The sequence below is a fragment of the Oncorhynchus mykiss genome, chromosome 28, assembly GCF_057628025.1.
Source record: "Oncorhynchus mykiss isolate SJ-2025 chromosome 28, ASM5762802v1, whole genome shotgun sequence".
Lineage (NCBI taxonomy): Eukaryota > Metazoa > Chordata > Actinopteri > Salmoniformes > Salmonidae > Oncorhynchus > Oncorhynchus mykiss.
Window position 1 is genome coordinate 23,919,451 of NC_143049.1, and position 16,011 is coordinate 23,935,461.

Consider the following 16,011-nt stretch of genomic DNA (forward strand, 5'->3'; position numbering starts at 1 on the left):
TGTGGATGTGTTTCACATGAGAGAAAAAAGCTATCCTTTTGCTTTTCAACTGAGGAAATGACTAATCATGTAAGCAACTACAACATATCTATTGTTACACACTTGGTTTATTATGGAGGTATTGAGAGACTGAGGATGTTATATTGTGTCAGCCAGTCAGTCCACAGTCTAAGATGCCAAAATACAAATCATTTCCAACCCAGATCTGAAAGTGGAATTGTAGCTCATTTTACATAGGATTCCAAAAAATGTATGTTTTCAGGACTCCTTACCAAATAATTCAATGAACAGAATCAAATATAAATCAAACATCTCTTCATATTATATCTATAAATCATCTACTCATACAATCTCCTCAGGTTCTATGAGACCTTCTCTCCCACTGGGCAAACACTGGTTTAATCGAGGTTGTTTCCACATCAGTTCAACAACACAAAATCAATGTGATGACGTTGAATCAACGTGGAAAAATGATTGGATTTGCAGAAAGTCATCAACGTATTGGAATTTAGTATTTTTTTCACCCAACTTTTCACCTAAATTTAATGACATGGAGATTTAGATTTTTTTTACATTTCGTGTTGAATTCACGTTAGTTGACAACTCAACCAAATTTAAATCCAAACTAGATGTTGAAATATCTTTGCCCAGTGGGCTGAGACTATTATACTAAACATTGCCCTATTACTAGGACCACGACGATGCTTATTTTATCAGATTTTCCACATCTTGTTTATCTAAACCAGTCTTTAAAGAATACCAAATAACTGATGTCGTGTATTTGATAGAAAGACTCTAGGGATGCATGTATAAAGACCATCTGCTTGAAGGGATATTGGACCCAGTACAGTTTGTTCATTACACTCGGATGACACATAAAGAAGCAATATTGTTTGTCTAGAACATCTTACACACAGTGTACTATTGATAGTCTTGCATCATGCCAGGCTTATACAACGCTACAATATTGACAACTAGTAGCACTTGTGTGTCCATTTCTTATAAATGATGAACTGTGAGATTGCAGGAAGCAGTGGAATGTATTTAGCTTCATCTGATATTAAGATTGAATAACCTAATATTCTTTGCCAAATTGACACTTGTAAAGCTATATATGAATGCAAGTTGCTTTGGTAACATTTAGACACTAATTAAACCAAATAATCGTCATTATTTTGCATTGACCAATTGGGCACAATGTGCACCACAGGAGGCTGCTGAGGGGAGGACAGCTCATAATTGCAGGAACGGAGCGAAAGGAATGGCATGGAAACCATGTGTTTGATGTATTTAATACCATTCCACTTATTCCGCTCCAGCCATTACCAAGAGCCCGTACTCTCCAACTAAGGTGCAACCAATGTCCTGTATACACCAATACTGTATACACCCTATTACCCTGTGAAATCATTACTGCACAAATTAATGGTTACACTCAATGCCCATTAAACTGAACTGTCTAAAGAGTCCTGGCACTGAGCATGAGAAGCTTCTTTAAGAAACTATTGATCAAAGGCTATGTCCCCACTTCCTTTGCAGAACAACATTAGAGCTCATTTTATATCAGGTTGATAATATTATGACAGTGTTGAGTGCAAGGGAGCGGGAGACTTATATCTGTGAATTCATCCCCAGGCACATGGAATGCACTTCTGTAGTTTGTGCTGTTGTTTTTTCCACTATACACATTTTTGTAAGAATCTCAAGTAACTAGCTACATAGCACATAGTAAGAAAGAGGTTCATTGCATTTGCTTTGGGAGTCGCGGTAATTTGCTTAGTGACAAGCAGGAGAAATGTGCAAAATCCTTTGCACACAAAAATAAATCAATGCACAAATCATTGTCTTATGTGCAAACAAATCTACATTTTGCACGAATGCCCACTGAAGACAAAACATTTAGGCATTGATATGCAATCACAGATACATCAATACAGATACTTCTGTACATACAGTAGAATTATAGTGAATAGAAAATGAAGTGAGAGGTGGGTACCCACTATGTTTGTCTTTTTGCAAACACTTTCACAACATATATCTACGAAGTGAATAAGTACTCATGCCAAAACAAAAAAAACGTTCTAAGCATGCAGTCTAAGAATCGACAGATTTAAATCAAGCAGCAAAGGTCAACATTCATCAGGTAACAATCTCTGCACCCTCTCTTCATGACACCAAGGTTGCATCCCAAATGGCACCATATTGAATAAAAAGTGCACTATTTTTTACCAGAGCCCTATAGGCCCTGGTTAAAAGTAGTGCACTATATAGGGATTAGGGTGCCATTTGGGACAGACAGAAACACTATCCCATGCAGCCTACACAAAGTCAGTTGTGAAGGTGGTCCACTGTACACACAGCTCTTAAGCACCTCGCTGTACAGTACATCCACAGGTCCGATGAGTCATTATGATACAGTAAGAAGGGAAATGCATATCTAATGCTCCTTCGAATGGAAAAGCAGTAGCTCAAGAGGAGTATACATTTTACATGAGAGACAGACAGGGACAATTTGACAGTAGGCCGGAGCAGTAGTTTCTATCCAGAGGCATTGATGTAGAGCTGACTCTGCAGGATGTAGTCAATGACTGTCTGGTTCAGGTAGTCCACCACATGACCGTCCCCGTGCTGCAGGGCCAGTCTGATAGAAGGGACATAGAATTAGAATGTGATATGAAAACAGCTTAGTTCAACTAGAGCCGGTTTCCCAGGAGTAGACAAAGCCTAGTCCTGGACAAAACAGTAAGCTTAATGGAGAATTTCCATTGAAAAAGCTTTTTAGTCTAGAACTATGCTTAATCTGTTTCCGGAAAACAGCCTCCTGATGTTTAGCAAATGTTTTGGTTAGACCGAAGAGCCACTAAACAGCTACTGAAGTGGTACATTAAAGGGAAAATCCACTCAAAAACTATCTTTTGGTATTTTGCATCATCATGATGATGTGGCAAGTGACACTTTGCTTTTTGAAAGTCCAATATCTTGAAATCTTGAGCGCTGACATGCAAAACATTCTGGAATTGTATCAACATTGGACTATTGAAAAAAATAGCTAAAGATTGTTTTTGAGTGGATTTTCCCTTTGACAGATACGTCTTTGTGAAAAAGAACCAATCTTTACCTGAGTCCACAGTGAATAAAAGACAGCAGATTCTATAATTATGTATTATTATTTATTAAATAGGCCTAATGGAGGCCCAAAATAGGATGGTTGCTAACTTATAATTCACATTTACCTGCTCTTGGTTGAGCTGACAATGGACATAGGGTGGTTGGCATCATCTTTTACTACTGTGATGTTATCCTGGAAAAAACACACATAGAGAAAGTTTTACGTTAAAAAATGTATCAATGGATATTTATCATTTTTTTATGGTACAGAGTTGGTACCATGTTAAGACATGAACATAATAAGCTTTAACAGATTACATTATCAAGCGTATTGGGTTTCCACTTTTAACCAAGCTCATGACTCATATAGGCTCATAATGCAGATACTACCTTGTTCTTGCGCAGCACAGAGGAATGGTTCATTATCCTCTCTGTATCAACTCCATCCCGAGGCACAACAACAATCCCAAAGTCTCCCACAATCACCTCCATCTGCAAACCATTTGTATGACACATTGCAGTATTGCCTTATAATTCTGATTAAATGGGTCACTGTAATAGTTATGGTAAAGTGTCTCGGATACAACATTATGCATATTAGGATATTAAATCATTATCATTAATGTCCCTACGTGGAGACTATATAGATTAAAATGTCAACATTATTCAAAACTATTAGTCTTCCAGTGTCCCCTTCGGCCTCTTTAGAGGCCTTACTATGTCTGCTTAGAACTCCAGGGCAAGCCATTAGGACAAGTATGTACTGTATACTATGTAAAGTATGAAAATAACTAGAAAAAAAACTAAAAGTGTTAATATTTTCTGTGAGAATGACAGTCTTACAACAGACTTAAGAAGACAGGGAAGTGAAAGAGTGAGAGGGCCTACTTACATCACTGTCTTTCCATAAGCCAGGGATGCAGAATGACTCCAGGAGATCACTGCCACACAGAAGCAAGATGCGCAACTCTGGACAATAGACATGAAGACAGAAATTAGACACCCAATAAACAAAAAGTACATGGATAACATCCTGTTCAATTATTCGATAATGAAGAAAGTTATTTTGGTTTGTGAAGGGAAAATATAATGACCCAAGTTAAAAGCTTTTGTATTCTGACAATATATAGTCGGTATGCAATATTGGTAGTACATCAATCTTATGGAGACATACAAAAGAGTGTTAACTCACCAATTTCCTCATATCGCATTGCAGGGCCAAGGTTGGCATTTTCATCTTTTGATATAAAAGAAATAAAGATAAAATAAAGGGTTATTAATCAATCATTGTGAACTTACTGTACCATACAATTACAAATGTATGATTTTCAGGAAGTTGCTTGTGTAGCATACTACTTACCCACAAAGGTAAAACGATCAATGTGGGGGCGAACACAGCAAATTTTGCCCAAGCTCTCACTCATCTTCCCCCAAAGCTTAACTGTTTAGGTATGAGGAAGCAAACATCAGACATTTTCTAGTAACAAATTACATCCCTTGAATAAGTTATAGAAAGCAGACAATCCATTTCTTAGTACATTACAACAACCTTTCCTCCTTCTCATCAATCATAAATTATATTTCAGATTCTGAGCTCTTTATTGTTAACCTAATGAAAATGGCACGAATGAGATCTGAAAGACATTTGTGTAGCATATATGTACATAATCCCTCACTGGCAGTGGGCTTGTTGTTCATTGTGTTGTGGTTCTGATAGATGGCAGTCTGAGTCTCATTCTGTGGTTGGCCGATCACTGGAGTTGTGGACGGTGTGTTCACATTGGACAGAATGCACCCTGTGACTCTCTGTGGACAGGAAAAAAAAACAAAAACATAAAACTATTTTTTTAACCTTTATTTAACTAGGCAAAATACCATGATTGGCACCTTCAGTCCCGTTAAATGGCATTTGATCCAGCTTAGGTCAGCACCACAAATAGATTGCCCACATTCTGATGGAAGGATTTGTCACATATTACAGCAGTGTTTTGATATACTGTAGTGTTCTAAATACGGTAATGTTTTGTTGCCATGGAAACAATTGCAGCATACAGTAATGTTATAGGCTATTATTAAAAACAGTTAAATTTGCCCTGTCTTTATTAATATTTAGTGGGCCGTGCATGAATGTATCATCTATGAATAAGTTCCATACACCGTAGCTAATTCTGTTGCATCCAATGTAGGCTACCTTGAACTCTCCTCTCTGAACTACCACAATTTTATCTTGATATTATCCTTCACTGCTAAATGTACAGCTCATACAATGTACAAAGCCGCAGGAAGTAGAGGTGCTGAGGGTTCCCCTGATAAATAAAAAAATATACAGTACCAGTCAAAAGTTTGGACCCACCTATTCATTCAAGGGCTTTTCTTTATTTTTACTTTTTAATAATAGTGGATAATAGTGAACACATCAAACTACGAAATAACACACATGGAATCATGTAGTAACCAAAAAAGTGTTAAACAAATCAAAATATATTTTAGATTTTAGATTCTTCAAAGTAGCCACCCTTTGCCAGCTTTGCACACTCTTGGTATTCTCTCAACCAGCTACACCTGGAATGCTTTTCCAACAGTCTTGAAGGTTTTCCCACATATGCGTAACTCTTGTTGGCTGCTTTTCCTTCACTCTGCGGTCCAACTCATCCCAAACTATCTCAGTTTGGTTGAAGTAGGGTGATTGTGGAGGCCAGGTCATCTGATGCAGCACTCCATCACTCTCCTTCTTGGTCCAATAGCCCTTACACAGCCTGGAGGTGTGTTGGGTCATTGTCTTGTTGAAAAACAAATTATTGTCCCACTAAGCGCAAACCAGATGGGATGGCATATCGCTGCAGAATGCTGTGGTATCCATGCTGGTTAAGTGTGCCTTGAATTCTAAATAAATCACTGACAGCGTCACCAGCAAAGCACCCCCACACCATCACACCTCCTCCTCCATGCTTCACGGTGGGAACCACAAATGCGGAGATATTCTGTTCACCTACTCTGCGTCTCACAAAGACACGGCGGTTGGAACCAAAAATCTCAAATTTGGACTCATCAGACCAAAGGACAGATTTCCACCAGTCTAATGTCCATTGCTTGGGTTTCTTGGCCCAAGCAAGTCTCTTCTTCTTATTGGTGTCCTTTTAGTAGTGGTTTCTTTGCAGCAATTCGACAATGATGGCCTGATTCAGGCAGTCTCCTCTGAATAGTTGATGTTGAGATGTGTCTGTTACTTGAACTCTATGAAGCATTTGGGCTGCAATTTCTGAGGCTGGCAACTCTAATGAACTTATCCTCTGCAGCAGAGGTAACTCTGGGTGTTCCTTTCCTGTGGCGGTCCTCATGAGAGCCAGTTTCATCATAGTGCTTGATGGTTTTTGCGGCTGTACTCGAAGAAACTTTAAAAGTTCTTGAAATTTTCCGGTTTGGCTGACCTTCATGTCTTAAAGTAATGATGGACTGTCATTTGTCTTTGCTTATCTGAGCTGTTCTTGCAATAATATGGACTTGGTATTTTACCAAATAGGGCTATCTTCTGTATACCACCCATACCTTGTCACTGTAACGATGTGCGCTGAGAGTCGGCAAGCAAGTTCAGGGAGTGAGTGTTTTAATAAATAAATGCAACGTAATACAAAACAAGAAACACAAACAACGCACAGGCATGAAACAGAAAGAATGACGCCTGGGGAAGGAACCAAAGGGAGTGACATATATAGGGCAGGTAATCAAGGAAGTGATGGAGTCCAGGTGAGTGATGATGCGCAGGTGCGTGTAACAATGGTATCAGGTGTGCGCCATCACGTGCAGCCTGGTGACCTAGAGGCCGGGGAGGGAGCACATGTGACAGTCACAACACAACTGATTGGCTCAAACATATTAAGAAGGAAAGAAATTCCACAAATGTACTTTAAATGTACACCTGTTAATTGAAATGCACTCCAGGTGACTACCTCATGAAACTGGTTGAGAGAATACCAAGAGTGTGCAAAGCTGTCATCAAGACAAAGGGTGGCTACTTTCTCAAATATAAAATTGTGTTTGACATTTTTTGGGTTAATACATGATTCCATATGTGTTATTTCATAGATTTGATGTCTTCACTATTATTCTACAATGTAGAAAATAGTACAAATAAAGAAAAACCCTTGAATGAATAGGTGTGTCCAAACTTTTGACTGGTGCTGTATAGATATATTTAAAAAAAGATATACATACTTTTACCTGGTCACAAAATGAGTGAACTAGGCCTTCATTAGTCCTGTACTAGTGGAGAAAAATACTCCCCAGCCTGAACCCTCCGCCCCCCAACCCCGGCTTACCTTCATGAGGTCACGATGATGCTCCAGCACGCTGCATGTAGTCTGCCATGTGTCCTGGTAGCACTCCCAGGGATCCACTCTGCATGAAAATAGCACATGATAGATGAACAGCTGTGTACTTCTGGGCCCCTATTTATAAAGCGTCTCAGAGTAGGAGTACTGGTATAGGAGCAGGTCCCTCCTGTAGATTCATCATAACCTAAATGGCAAAACTGATCCTAGAACAGCACTCCTACTCACGCATTATGAATACGTGCCCTGATCTCTATCCTTTTCCCTATATAGTGCACAATGGAAGTGGTCAGATGACGCGGATACTACACTACAGGACTGTTTTGGAAGCACAGACTGGAATGTGTTCCAGGATTCATCCAATGGCATTGAGGAGTACACCACCTCAGTCATCAGCTTCATCAATAAGTGCATCGACAACGTTGTCCCCACAGTGACTACACGTACATACTGTATCCCAACCAGAAGCCATGGATTACAGGCAACATTTGCATCGAGCTAAAGGCTAGAGCTGCCACTTTCAAGGAGTGGTAGGCTAATCCGGGCGCTTATAACAAATCCCGCTATGCCCTGCTACAAACCATCAAACAGGCAAAGTGTCAATACAGGATTAATACTGAATCCTACTACACCAACTCTGACGCTCGTCGGATGTGGCAGGGCTTGAAAACTATTACAGACTACAACGGGAGATCCAGACGTGAGCTGCCCAGTGACATGAGCTTAACAGACGAGCTAAATGCCTTTTATGCACGCTTTGAGGCAAGCAACACTTAAGCATGCATGAGAGCACCAGCTGTTGTGGATGACTGTGTGATAATCCTCTCGGTAGCCGATGTGAACAAAACCTTTAAACAGGTCAACATTCACAAAACCGTTGGGCAGACAGATTACCAGGACGTGTACTCAAAGCATGCGGACCAACTGTCAAGTGTCTTCACTGACATTTTCAACCTCACCTATGTGAGAATGCTGTTCTTTGACTTCAGCTCAGTGTTCAACACCATAGTGCCCTCGAAGCTCATCACTAAGCTAAGGACTCTGGGACTAAACACCTCCCTCTGCAACTGGATTCTAGACTTTCTGACGGTCCGCCCACAGGTGGTAAGAGTAGACAACAACACGTCTGCCACGCTGATCCTTAACACTGGGGCCCCTCAGGGGTGTGTACTTAGTCCCTTCCTGTATTCCCTGTTCACCCATGACTGTGTGGCAAAACACGACTCCAACACCATCATTAAGTTTGCTGACGACACAACAGTGGTAGGCCTGATCACCCACAACGATGAGACAGCCTATAGGGAAGAGGTCAGAGAACTGGCAGTGTGGTGCCAGGACAACAATCTCTCCCTCAATTTGAGCAAGACTAAGGAGCTCATTGTGGACTACAGGAAAAGGCGGGACGAACAGGCCCCTATTAACATCGATGGGGCTGTAGTGGAGCGGGTCGAGAGTTTCAAGTTCCTTGGTGTCCACATCACCAACGAACTATCATGGCAAGCGGTACCGGAGCGCCAAGTCTAGGACCAAGAGGCTCCTCAACAGCTTCTACCCCCAAGCCATAAGACTGCTGAACAATTAATAAAATCGCCACCAGACAATTTATATTGACCCACCCCCCCACCCGTTCCCTTGTGTACACTGCTGTTACTCGCTGTTTATTATCTATGCATAGACACTTCACCTCCACCTACATGTACAGTGCAAAGTACCTCAACTACACTGACTCGGTACCAGTGCCCTCTGTATATAACCTCATTATTGTTATTCTTATTGTGTTACTTTTTTATTATTACTTTTTATTTTAGTCTACTTAGTAAATAGTTTCTTAACTCTTCTTGAACTGCACTGTTGCTTAAGGGCTTAAGCATTTCATGGTAAAGTCTACACTTATTGTGTTCGGCGCATGTGACAAATAATGTTTGATTTGATTTGAACAAAAGCAGTGCAAAATGTAGGGAATAGGGTGCCATTTGGGACGCAACCTTGTTGTTCTGGGCAGATAGCCACTGACTCACCTGATCCAGTCGGATGACTGGACTGCCAGTTGACACATGGTGAGACGATGTCTGCTGGGGACGAGGCCCTGTGAACACATGGTGGGATTGATAAAGCTTTCAAGCAGTCATTGTGTTCATTGTGTGTGTCACATTGTGTGCACCCTATTCCCTATATAGCGCACTATATCTGGTCAAAAGTAGTGCACTATGTTGGGAATAGGGTGCCATTTACAACTCATACATTGTGTTTATTCAATTTATTGTATGTCTCTGCATGGTAATCCACTGGTTTGACATGTTTTATTTGTGAGGAATATAAAATGCACATAAGATTCATGATATGACTGAAAAGGCATTTCTCGTACATTTATTATTCATGTTTTCTGTTTCTTATAGAGAGAGAAACTGGGAAAAGCTTTTCATTCATTCCAGAAACGTCTCGGGAGAATAGATGACGATAGTATTAGAGGTGCTTTATGTAATCTGAATGCAACATGAACACTTACACAGGAGGACCACACAAAAAGGTCACACAAAAAGGTCACATTCATAAAAATAACCACAAGCTATCACTCATGTGCTTCATTACTGTAATTATACTCATGTCAGTCAAATAAGAAATGGGGATTCTTTGTTAGTTACTCGAACTTCATAGATACCAAACAAAGCCGTCTGTGAATATACTGTTAAAGAAGTTCTTACCGGTTTGCCATAGGAGTCATGTACAGGTGAAATGATACCCCCAATCACAATGAACTTCCCTGTTTTGTGCAGGTATTCTCTGGCTTTTTCTGTAAAAGCAAATACAGTATGTAACTGTCAACATACTTATCATGGTTCATAGTGTGCATAATATTACAGTTTTAATCAGGTAACCTGTTTGCCATCACCAAACCCCAAAATAAATTAACCCTGGCTTGCCAGTATACATGCAAATGAATTTGTACATCATATCTCCAGGGAGACCAATAAAATAATTCCAGAAGCCATGCTTTAGTTTAAGCTACAACTTAAGTCTATAATAACAGTTGTTTTCAATTGGAAGTTGATTGATGAGAACTTTTTGTTTCAACCACAGGGCAAGAATGAATCTATTCATCTATTCACTCTATTGTTGTGGAGTAACGTTACTGCCTGCATGCCACCAATAGAGAAACTCATGATATGAGTCCTCTTCAAGCAAGCCTGTCTGTGGAAACTTACTGAAGACTATATGTTGCAAGTATACCAGCTCAAAGTGTATGATCTTCAATGCCTGTGCAAATTGAGCAGAGCCACTACAGATAGAGTCATATACATGAATATGATTAGAGAATGTATTATTCATGCAATAAGACGTTGTATGAGAGAGGAAAGTAAGAAAGCTATGTTTTGAGTTGAATGTTAATGAGAAAGTCAGAAATCTGGGGTTGCCCTCCAAATCAGATGGATTGAGGCAACAAAACAAAAACAAAAACAAGGCAGCATCCTAAATAGTACCCTATTCTCTATGTAGTGTGCTACTTTTGACCAGGGACCATAGGCCTCTGGTCAAAAGTAGTGCACTATATAGGAGTGCCATTTGCAACACAGACAAGGGTTCTAGTGAAGACATACAACTATTGAATGAGGTGATAATGAGCTACAAGCGTCTCACCCTTACATTCTCAAGAGAATCACAATTCTTCTCAACAAGGACTTGAAAAATAGATTAAACTGAATCACTATTGAAATGCATGATCTGACACCATCCAAAAGTCCTAGTCCTTGGTATATGCATGTATTTGCTTCATCACTTTCTGTTCTTTCATGTAATCCTGCTGTGAGTCAGAAGGGCTCACTGGGGAGTTTCCATTGCTCCCTATGAGCCACTACAGTACTTTCATTTTTCCAGAACTGCCACTCCAAGACATGCAGAGAGGTGGTGTGAAAAATAGGTCATGGAAACATGGATGCTTTCCTCCTCTGCCCCATAATATTCCAGGTTCACTTACTACTGCTGCAGCAGAATGATTTCACTCAAGCTATTCTTATGACTATCTCTTAGGATTTAGTTATTTGTCAGGGTACTAGCCTATGGTGTACCCTAATTTTGTATGACAGTCATTTAACTATCTTTTATGATAACGGTTTGTATTATAAAATAGAGTACTTTACTAGTTCTTCTGTGATTGTTTACATCAATATACTGATGCATCTGGCTGGCTGTTGAAATGTGAAATATCCCTAACTGTGGCACTGTGCCATTACTGAATTGTGTGTACTGGATCAGTAGCCTAATATTTAAAGCAACAAGAAAACCATGATGAAATAGTCCACAGATATTTAATTGACGAAATGTTCGTTGAAACTGATAACAGGTAAGGCAAAGACAATAACGCAATTGTCTCTATGGATCAATCAAATTGCAAGTCTGCAGTCACAGAACATGAAAAAGAAAGGATATACAGGACCACACATGTCAAAAATGAGAAAATATTTAGTAAGAGATTTAGATTTGCCATTTGTGTTGGCTTGATATTTTACTGCATTTCCATGAATTGGTGAATACCTGTTGTGTTTAGCCGATTGTTTTACATTATTGCTCAGCTTCACAGTAAGATTGATTGTATGCTATCATGATTTGAGATACGATTTCTCATTCGTTATGAGTGACGCAGTATGTGCAATCAGGCAACCAATGCCCAAACATGCTCAAGATGCCCCCTGTGTCCAGTGGCTCAACATCCGTATACTGCAATACATTCTCAAAATAGCCTAGCCTACTTTATCAAAATCCATTTGCTATTGTTTTTAGGGCTGGTCGGGCTATGCAGCATACACCAACGTAGACGACACTGAAATGATACTGTGCGCTCAATATAGTAATAATAACCTGTAGATGGAATGGTTCTGGTGTTAATTAATGTAATTATTTTAAACATACGTGGTGTTTTAAAACACACAGCAAAATAAAAAACCCCGCGTGAAATTCAATGATAAGACTTTAACTTAATTGACATAATCATATTTCCGTCACTGAGGCCGTCGCCCATTTCAGCACCCCCCTCGTGGACAGCGAATACCATAAAGGTCTATGGCAAAACGCCTACCCAACATCACCCAATTCTGACATTATAATACTGATATATAGGTTAATTGCCATAGTAATGTAGACCCCTGAACGCCTTCTCATTCTTAAACTAATATCCTACCCACAACATCTGGGGCACCAAACACCCCTTCAAAATATACAGAAGAACGCATAGGTAATGCTTACCAAACATATGAATGTGTCCTTTAGTGATGGGGTTAAAACTTCCACATGACAGCAAAATAACGTGCGTTTTAGTGTTGTCCGTCATGATATGATTGGATATGAGTCTCTTTTTCTGCAACTACCGATTTGTTCTTCTTTGTTTTGCTGTTAGCGACCGCAGAGAGGCGAGGTTAATTTGGATGCGGCAGTGTCCAAGTCTCCTCGCAGGATACAGAGCGTCACTACACTCTATATTAAAGGCACAGGACCAAAGGCACTCACAGCACTGGACATTTGAAAATGTTTGATTTTACAATACAATTTAAAACAATAGGTAGGCTACATTAGCTTTTATTATAGACTTAGTGTGGCCTCTGGCAAATTTGCCACATAATGGGGCATGCCACTGATCGAAATGTTTCTTCCGTTTTTCAATTAGACCTACTACTCCAGTATTACTTTGCTTCTGACTTAAGTTTAATTAAGTGAGAACACTGAACTAACTGTTGTTAAAAGGGCTGATGGCCTTAGTCTTATAGGCTTACCTTATGTGAAAACTCCACTCAAAAACTATATATTTATATATGTTTTATTAGTCCACTGTTAATACAGTCCCAAAATGTTTTGAATGTCAGCAGTCAAGTTTTCAAGATATTGGACATTCAAGAAGAAAAGTGTCACTTTGTCACAAAATGCATAATTTGATGTGGCAAGTGGGTTTTCCTTTAATGTAAAGAACATTCCATCCTTTCTGCGCTGGCACTATACCCTCAAGTTGCATTTACGGTTTGTGTGGCCCATGGACAATTTACCATTATAATCATAATAATTAGGCCTATACATTTGCTGTGATAGCTTGACATAATATACAGTATATCATGCATTTAATAATTCAACAAATAATTGAGTTTATGTTAATTGGTTATATAGTGAAATTAAACGTATTTTCCTCATAGACTCCATGTTATCTTTAAAATTGGTCTGGTCTTGGGCTCCCTGGTGCTATGCTCGCCCCATAACAGCAGGGTCGCTGGTTCAAGCCCCATTCTGGCTGTTCCGAATTTGATTTGTCTTTTAATCACTACATTGGTGGCAGAGGTGGGATAATTCTGCTGCCTTTTTAAGGTTGTGATCCCCTGTTGTGTTCCCCTGTTTGCATTGGGGTTGGCTGTGTGCAGTATTGCAACCTCCCTGTTGTGAACGAGCATAGACCTAATATATCTGCCAAGAGGTCAGGACCCTTATGGCAAAGTTGACTCGACTTGTGATGTGAAAAAGGCAATCGAACTGTAAATGTCTGGGTGATTCCATTCTAGTATAGCCTATAATTAACCTCTTAGTTAACCTAGGTGAACCTAGTTAGCCTAGGTACATGCTGATAATTTTCCTAATTCCGCCCAAGGCAATTGAGGTCAGAATTTATATATTATTGTAGGTCAGTGTGACCGCGAGGCAGGCCCACTGGCTTGAAACAAAACTTGACCATACCTTGTGCCGCTCAGAATTTGCATGGTGTACATTTACCACGTTCACAACAGCTTGGAACTCGGACATTCCGACTTGGAAACTCGTAGAAAGATTTGGTCAGAGTTTCCCACTCGGAATGTATCAGAATCAACCAATAGGAAGCTCTACACAAAAACCCTACGCAAATTTTTAACTCAGAGGTTTTTGAGTTTCAGAGTTGTCAAGAACGCAGCAACTGGGCCGGTGGCTCTGTTAGTGACAGAGTGACGAACAATATGGCGCCGGGAGTAGCGCTTGCTTTTGGACCACTCGTTGTCTAAAGACCGGTGATCGGACAGGATGAACCTCTGCGCCCAATATTTACGGTAAATTTGAAATTCTACATTTTATAAGTTTTTTTCCCTTCTCACCTACTGCTTAATCTTATTTGCGCTATCGTCACAAATGTCCGTTCTGTCTAGCTAATTAGCCAGCAGCGTTAGCTAGCAACGCACAACACAGGAAAACGCGTTATTTGAGCTAGCAGCTAATGTTACCTATTTGAACGCAATTTCACTAAAGGTGCCATCCTTGTTGTTTATTCGTGTTAAAAACGTATGTGACTGTGAGTAGGGTCAGTTATTAGCTATGGGTGTTACTGCTAGCATGTTAGTGAGCTAAAGTACACAGTTTTCTAGCTCGCTAGTAACGTTAGGGTGACTAGCTAGTTAACGTTAGCTTGCTCGGTCGATACGATAACACGTTAGCCAAGTTTTTACTAACCATTATGGTTATTTCCATAGCAAATGAATGGAAGTAGTATGTTTCGTAAGGAAAATTAATAGCTAGCTAACGTTACTAAGTTAATTCTCGAGCGCGTTACTTAGCGAACGGATAACTAGTTTAATCATAGGCAGCCGTTAGCTAGCTAACCTAGTAGCGCCCCTGCCCTTGTTTGGTAGTTAGCTAACGTTAGCCTGCTGGGCATGTCGTTTTTAGCTTGGTAGCTAGTTAGCTAATGGATGTCAACCTGAGTCCGGATGTCTACCATTTATCTAGCTAAACTGGATTAGTTAGCTAACGTTAGTCACTGCAGTGTACCTTTTATATCCACATTTATTACTAACAATATATATATATTTAAATGGCTGGCTACATGGGCCTTGGCTTTAGCAGAACGTTACCTAGCAGCTCAGACCAGTGTCAGTGACATTGGATTATCCAGGCAAGGATGTTGTAAATCAAACGCCAAGTAAAGTCAGCAAGCCAAATGTAACCATAGATTCATCCACTATAAGCAATCTAAAGTCGTAGCCAGCCAGCGACTGGTGACAGTCTTTGGCTAACGCTAGATTAAATTTGGTATACATGCATTCCAGTTTGGCCTGTTTGAGTGCGAGTTTGCTGGATTGACAATTCACTGTGCCTGTCTCACGAAATGAAACCAATAATTTGCTGTTTTTATGAAAATATACAGGTCCTTTGTTATAACAGAGAGCAATTGGCTAATATTTGGTTGACAGATATTGGGATGTTAGAGCAAATCGTGCTTTAAGAAATACAGGAGCAGAAACACTTCACCCCCTACATTGGCAGCGCGAGCCCTGTATATTAGTATTCTTCATCCCTAGCCCGACCATTGAGCTACACGGTGAAGGATAATAACAACAGTATATGGCCAATCCTGCTTAGTTTACGAGATACCAGTAGTATTGTATCATTTGAATCCATAGTAATCCAAAAATGCATTATATTGGCGATGGAAAGATGTGATCATGAGAAGTAGTCTATTACGTAAGACGAAAACATATGTTTCCTCCTGTTGTCTGGCAAATAGTGCTTAGTTTCCATTGAAACTAGTAGTATCTGTAGTTTTTAGCCTATCCCTTTCCAGCATGTCAAACCACATACA

At 39.9% G+C, this 16,011-nt stretch overlaps 2 protein-coding genes across 5 annotated transcripts in view; one reads left to right on the forward strand and one right to left on the reverse strand.

Moving 5' to 3' along the window:
* Positions 1-89: 89 nt before the first annotated feature.
* Positions 90-12,905, reverse strand: nmnat2 (nicotinamide nucleotide adenylyltransferase 2). Its single transcript, XM_021589537.3, has 11 exons — positions 12,675-12,905; positions 10,139-10,227; positions 9,455-9,522; positions 7,425-7,503; positions 4,785-4,914; positions 4,469-4,549; positions 4,301-4,345; positions 4,001-4,077; positions 3,499-3,600; positions 3,234-3,301; positions 90-2,641 (listed from the first exon to the last, which is right to left on the reverse strand). The coding sequence occupies exons 1-11, from the start codon at positions 12,757-12,759 to the stop codon at positions 2,539-2,541; spliced, it is 927 nt and encodes a 308-aa protein (XP_021445212.1). The 5' UTR covers positions 12,760-12,905; the 3' UTR covers positions 90-2,538.
* A 1,244-nt stretch (positions 12,906-14,149) lies between these two features.
* smg7 (SMG7 nonsense mediated mRNA decay factor) overlaps positions 14,150-16,011 on the forward strand; it is a 31,253-nt gene continuing 29,391 nt past the window's right edge. For all 4 annotated transcript variants that reach the window (XM_021589538.3, XM_021589541.3, XM_021589540.3 and 1 more), the window contains exon 1: positions 14,150-14,485. In XM_021589538.3, coding sequence (XP_021445213.3) covers positions 14,460-14,485 — 26 coding nt within the window. In that variant the 5' untranslated portion in view covers positions 14,150-14,459. The remainder of the gene's footprint in view (positions 14,486-16,011) is intronic.

Coding starts and splice junctions, on each gene's coding strand:
- nmnat2 (XM_021589537.3), bottom strand. CDS start 12,759: ATGACGGACAACACTAAAACGCACGTTATTTTGCTGTCATGTGGAAGT. Junction 9,523..10,138: donor ATGACTCCTATGGCAAACCG/GTAAGAACTTCT, acceptor ATGTGTTCACAG/GGCCTCGTCCCCAGCAGACA. Junction 4,550..4,784: donor GAACAACAAGCCCACTGCCA/GTGAGGGATTAT, acceptor ATACCTAAACAG/TTAAGCTTTGGGGGAAGATG.